Consider the following 6,445-nt stretch of genomic DNA (forward strand, 5'->3'; position numbering starts at 1 on the left):
TTGAAATATAATTTTAACCTATGACATTACCAATTAATTTTTTTTTTTTTTTAAATTGAAACATATGTATATATAACAACCTTTTTTCAATTAAAAAAAAAAATCCATAGTAGAGTTCCTAAAATTACATCTAAAAAATTCTTTAAAAAGTTTTATTTTGTTATTATTTTTAACTCAATTTAGCAGTCTTTCACTTTAAAAGGTAACATCTTTTAAACGTACAGTAAAAGTTAATTTGATTAGCAGAATCAAACACTTGATGGTGGGAAGGAGCATACGGAGTACACAACGGCAAACTTGAAATTTTGCGTCAGATTTCCAAACCATACTTAATTATAACAATAATTTGTCACAGCAAAGGCCCAGTTCAGGATAATTGAAACCAATAGATGGTTTACACAGTTGAAAGATTACAAGGCACCAAGATCTGTGAGAAAGAGAAGAATTAATCCCCACTTGCACAGCCCCTGCAACCGCAATGTACACACTCTATAACCTTCTCCTCTCTCAGGTGCTTCGGCACTCGGCACACACACGTGGTGGCAAAATTGTGATCCCTTGGTTGGATGCATCTTAAGCAGCAGAGACGTTCATAACCCGGCTGCAATTTAAACAGAAGAACAAAGTTAACATAGTGTGAAGTAATTAAATAATGAAGAACAGATGAAACATTTTAGAACAAGTTTCCTAGATGAAACAGGAAAAAAAATACGATTTCCTGGAAACATTTCCTTGATCTTTCAAAGAAGTCCTACACTACAACATTTTGTATCAACCACTGCACAAATTATAACAAATAATTTAAAAAATCACATGGTATTCACACAATTCACCAGATATTCACAATAACATAAGAATTATAGTATGATTCTAACCATCTTGCATGTTTTCCCTACTCAGATTCTTAGTTATATTGTTTTAACTCTAATAATTGAGTGTGTATAAACTTTTGCTTCAGCAAATAGGACTAGCTCCCAAGTATTGGATGCGTCACCATGTCTGTTCCAAACACACCCAGAAAAGAAGCTAAACACACTCATCAGTCCTCAATCCATATACGAGCAATTTTCAGACAAACCTTTTTCCATTTTGCAATTAGATTGCGGTCAGCATATCCTTGATCCAAACAGAACTCGTACAATTCCTTGGATATTTCCTTCCTCCGGTGGTAAAGGTCAAAAATGTACCGACTCTTCTGATGTGCTAATTTGAAAATAGGCCATAATGCCTCGCATTTTCTCTTACCATCATGGGGATCATTCTCAGCTGCTCAAAAAATAAAGGACATAACATTGTTAGTTTCATAAAGTTCAGTGAACTTTGTGGGAAAAAAAAATTACCATGTTACCATATGGGAAGATATTAACCTTCTCTCATCTTTCCTTGCAAATCACGAAGAGTAGGCTCAATTAGTTCCCATCCCTCTGGGTATTTAACACGGTTTGTTTTCACCTTTGGCATTGTTCTACCTGTCAAAGTAGCAAAATATGATTAATAGTTAAATTGATACAAATTTCCAAACCTTTGCTCTAGGAATTCCTAAATAACATCTCCCAAAAGGAAAAATGAACTTGATCAGATAAGTCACATAATTCTAACAAGTATGCAATAATAAAAAATTATATATACACAAAACAATCAGCACATCTTTGAATATCCAACTCAAACTCAAAATCAATTTTGGAGATTTAATGCTTCACCAATGTTCTCATATCCTCATCTACAGGGTGGATCATGAAGAATTACTAGGATACTTTAACATAAAACAATGTTTCCCATATATTCAAGGAAAAATATATCTTAGCGGCATTGATACATCTAAATGTGGCGAGCACAAGAAGCTCACTTCCTTTGGTATACAACAGAGACTAACAGTTGAATCTACAAATCTTGTCAGACAAAATTCCCATGGGATAAAAAGACCAAGTGGAGTGTGCAACAATCAATCTAAAATTCTCTAAAAGAAGAAATTTTCAAACTACATAATCAACTGAATGTTCGGAAGGTTGCAACTATAAAACAATGTCGTTTGAAAAAGAAAATAATCAAATACCCAATTTAACTTAGAAATACAAGCTGAAATTATAAAGAATTTTACACAAGTGAGACATATAAGTGCATCTAAATCAGGTGTTTAAACATGGTTGACATTTTCAGACAATCACATATTTCAACTACCATGGTATAGCTTACATCCCAAAGCACAATGTTATAAGAAAGCACATCAAACAGGGAACTAAATAACAAGTTTAGAACTGATGGCTTTTGCCAGTCTCTCTAATGAAATGTTATTTGATGCATCCTACAATAAATAAAAAGATACTAAGATGTTTCAAGTGATCAAATTCTAATGGTAACAAGTTATTTGAAGAGGGTGTCCAAGAATGATAATTAGGTGGAAAATTTTGATCTTAAGCAGAGAAAGCTTGTCTAGTGCCCACCAAAAACTACTTTCTATCCCCTGAAACATTTTTAATAAAAGGCATTCCATGTAAAATAGTATTTTAACAGTATGTAAATACTCTCAGCTCATGACGCATTTTCCAAACAAATCAGACCACCATCAAATTCTACATAATAAGCTTCTCATACTTACGAAGGGAAATGGGGACAGTAGGAGGACAGATGGTCATAAGGTGCACTCGTAGTGTATATCACTCAGTAGTTACTAAAAAGAAAGAGAAACAAAACACCAACCAGACATTCTCAGGACAGGTCAAAGTGATGCTAATGAGTGAATCTATCTACTAATAGACATGGCAAAACAAATTTCCAGACTGACAAGATTTTTTTTTTTTAGGGAAGCAATAAATCTGCTTCCTACTTATATGAACCTACTTGGGTAGTAATGTGAAGTGAGACCACATGGTGCGTAGTGAAACTGCTTCATATAAAATAAAACTAGTAATAATATTACATCATCTACGTCAAAGAGTGACATTAAAGTGATTTGTCCAAGTGAATCTTTAAGCCATGATTATTTGGTGGCTAAAACTAAAGTTTCAAAGAACAATTTAATGTCAATCGAGTTTGAAAAATGGTAACCTTTATAGGATCTAATTCTAAACTGGTCTAAACCAACACATGCTGCATGAATGTGAACAAATTTGGCGGTTGAACCGACAAATCTAACCAATTTTTTACATTTATTTTTTCATTAGCTAATGAACTAGTTCTGTCTCCAAACCAATGACCTACAGAGCAAGTATGAATATTCCTACTACACTTCCCTGCAAAACTAAAATACTCAAAAACCCAAAATTTATCTCGCTAAGGTATTCCTTTTAAGGATATAGAATCTTCAACCAAAAACTATAAACAATTACTTCAAAAAAATTGCAGGGCCTCTTAAAACTAGACCTAATTTCTCACACCCATTACTTCAAATATCAATCCCAAGCCATCTATGCCTCCACAAAACCCCACTTTGATGAACAATATCACAAACACATTACCCACATAAATTGCCCCCCACAAATTTTTACAACCCAGAATTGGTACTCACTAAAGATCAAAACTTTAGTTTCCTCATACATAATCTATAAAAAATCACACTTTTTCAAAGAAATTACAGGCTAAGAGCTATTGATAAGCTAGAAATTCAAAGTTACTGAAGTAAAATTGTCGAAAGAAACTCAAAAATTGAACGTACCTGCAAATTGAATAAGCTAGGGTTAGGGTTTGAAGCAATTTAGGGAGAGAGTAAAGAAGAGGATCAACGAGTCCACACGGTCGAGTTGTGATGATGATGGGTCCGAATTCTTGTTTAAAAGAAAACTCTGATAAGCTTTTTTGAACCGACATCGTTTTATAATAGTGACAGTAAAAGTGTGGGCTGGGCTGGGATGTGCTGGACCGGGTTGGATATGGGCCCACTCAATAATAAATAATGAGCCCGAGACTATCTAGGCCCATCGGGAATCGTTTCTCTCACTTCGTTTATATTTTACACCACTCTCTATAAAACGTTAAAGATTTAAAAAAAAAAAAAAAAAAAAAATTATTTTAGATATCCAGCCATTAAATATTTGTTTGACACATAACGATTTAGCTTCCTTTTTTTTTTTTCTTTTTTTTTTTCTTTTTTATAATAATAATATTGTACGATTGTATTATTGCAAGTATTAACATGTGTTTGTCAATTTGGTTGATAAGGATTCTCTTTAGGTTTTTATTTTTTATTTTAAAATGAATCTCTATACTATAATTTTCAGTGTGTTGTAAGTTGCAAGATTGGGATCAGGTGCTATAGCACAGTATTGTACCTAATACAATTGTTATGAGTGACTAAAATTTAAAATTACAAAAAAACAATTTTAAATCTCAACCATTAAATAATAAAAAAAAAGTAAAAGTAGTAAAAAATTGTTGTGAGAAGGAGGGGGGGTTAATTGCACAATGCAATTTGCCGGAGCTCAATCTAACCTTTTCTGACATAGGCACCATATATTGGGACTTGGAAATGCATTACCAAACCGGCTAGTTGGAGGAGACATTTCGTTGAGTAGTTCATGAAGCCATCCTCTCTCATACTATGTGAAACCTACCAAAAAGTCTACATACCAAAAAAAAAAAAAAAAAATTAACATACCTAAATGTGACAAATTGTTAATGGTGAGTATTATAGTGATGTTAGTAGTAGGTCTAGATAAGAACTATAAAAGCTTGTCAACTCAACTGTTGTGAAAAATATGAAATTTTGTGTATGTAACATTGTTTGAAACCTACCTATATATATATATATATATATGTGTGTGTGTGTGTGTGTATTCCACATGCTCTAAGTGGGGGTTCATCATGGAGCAACAAGTCCATAGGACAATTTTCCTAACCTTAACTTCAAGATGCACCTCACGTGTTAAAACTTAAAAGTTGAAATGTAGGATGATAAGTGCAGAATGTTTATCCAGCGAGGAACTCATTAAGAAGCAGAGTATTCGCAAGTATAAGGATTGCAAGGGACCATACGATATGATCACTTCAGTTGCTATTCCTCTTCCTTATTGAGTTTGTTTACCCTTCCAAATGTAATCTTTTATTCAGGTACGAGGGATCTATAACAAGTCTCATGGTATTGAAAGAAAGAATGAGAATAGCTACCTGCACTGGCGGGTCCTATCAAGTCACATTAGCCTAGTGTTTCGGTCCAATTCGGTCCATTTCGAACCACTTTGGTCTATTATGTTCAATTTCGATCCACTTGCATCTATTCGGTCAACTTCAGTCCATTCCGTCCAATTCTATTCATTATTGTCCATTTCGATCAATTTCGATCCACTTGACTCCATTCGATCCATACTGGTCTATTTCGGACCACTTCGGTCTATTACGTTCAGTTACGATCAAATTCGGTCCATTTGGTCAATTTCATTCCACTTGGCTCCATTCGGTCTATTTTACACCACTTTGGTCTATTATGTTCAATTTCGATCCACTTGGCTCTATTCCGTCTACTTCGGTCCATTTCGTCCAATTCTGTCCACTATAGTCTATTTCGGTCTTTGGTCCATTTGGTCAATTTCGATCCATTCGGTCCACTTTGGTCTGTTTGGTCCATTTTGGACTAATTAACATTAAATTAATTCTTTTTGTATGTTGCATTTTCAGTTTTTTTTTTTTTTTTTTTTTTTTTTTTTTTTTTTTTGGATGAAAAGTATGAAATTTTATTCTATTTGGGCCAAGTTTTTTAGTTTTGGGTTAAAAATACAAATAAAATTGAAATTGGAAATTAGAGATACGTGCCCTAAAAAAAATAATAAAGTGTTAAATATGCACAAGATTACCTTAAAATTCAAATTTCAATAATATAGGCCCTTTAGTTATATTTGGGGAAAAAAAAAAAAAAACTACAATTCTAAGCTTATATAATATTTTAAACTTAATATAACATGTTACATGGAATGAGGGGTGTACGTTTTTGTTTTTTTTTTTTTTTTTTTTAAATATGTTCAAATTAGTCAATCAATTATGGTATTATTAAAAAAAATAATCATATATCTTCTTCATTTATATAAAAAAATATTATAATTATATAATTTAAATATTTGTATTAAATTATATCTTATATATATATAAACACACATATTCCTATTGATTTTTGTTGTATGCAAAATATTTTATATGTTCCATTTAAAACTAAAAAATAGAACATACTTTTAAATACAAATTTTACATTATATTCTTATAAAATAATTATATTACATTTTCCCAAATATCGCGTGAATTTGCAACTAGTTTTAATAATGCCTGATCTAGAATATGACTGAGTAACATCTTCATTTCCTTTTGGATAACATTTCAATAACATGTCACCTTCTCCAAATGCATGTTTGAGAAATGTTGCATTCTCCATCAGCTTGGGAATTTAGTCCCACGAAATTGTTTAAGATTGGCGCATGTTAAAAATATATCTACAAGCAAAATATTAGGGAATCTACAACGAACA

At 32.4% G+C, this 6,445-nt stretch overlaps 1 protein-coding gene across 1 annotated transcript; it reads right to left on the reverse strand.

Moving 5' to 3' along the window:
• Positions 1-294: 294 nt before the first annotated feature.
• Positions 295-3,775, reverse strand: LOC126692076 (protein BUD31 homolog 2). Its single transcript, XM_050387499.1, has 4 exons — positions 3,653-3,775; positions 1,368-1,469; positions 1,079-1,266; positions 295-601 (listed from the first exon to the last, which is right to left on the reverse strand). The coding sequence occupies exons 2-4, from the start codon at positions 1,459-1,461 to the stop codon at positions 446-448; spliced, it is 438 nt and encodes a 145-aa protein (XP_050243456.1). The 5' UTR covers positions 1,462-1,469; positions 3,653-3,775; the 3' UTR covers positions 295-445.
• Positions 3,776-6,445: the final 2,670 nt, after the last annotated feature.

This window comes from Quercus robur, chromosome 7, assembly GCF_932294415.1.
Source record: "Quercus robur chromosome 7, dhQueRobu3.1, whole genome shotgun sequence".
In the NCBI taxonomy this organism is placed as follows: domain Eukaryota; kingdom Viridiplantae; phylum Streptophyta; class Magnoliopsida; order Fagales; family Fagaceae; genus Quercus; species Quercus robur.

Bases quoted from the DNA above. Each gene is read 5' to 3' on its own strand.
- LOC126692076 (XM_050387499.1), bottom strand. From the start codon at position 1,461: ATGCCAAAGGTGAAAACAAACCGTGTTAAATACCCAGAGGGATGGGAA. The intron at 1,267-1,367 runs GTTAATATCTTC...TTTTTTGAGCAG, and splicing joins GCAAGGAAAGATGAGAGAAG to CTGAGAATGATCCCCATGAT. The intron at 602-1,078 runs GTTTGTCTGAAA...TTTAAATTGCAG, and splicing joins TAATTGCAAAATGGAAAAAG to CCGGGTTATGAACGTCTCTG.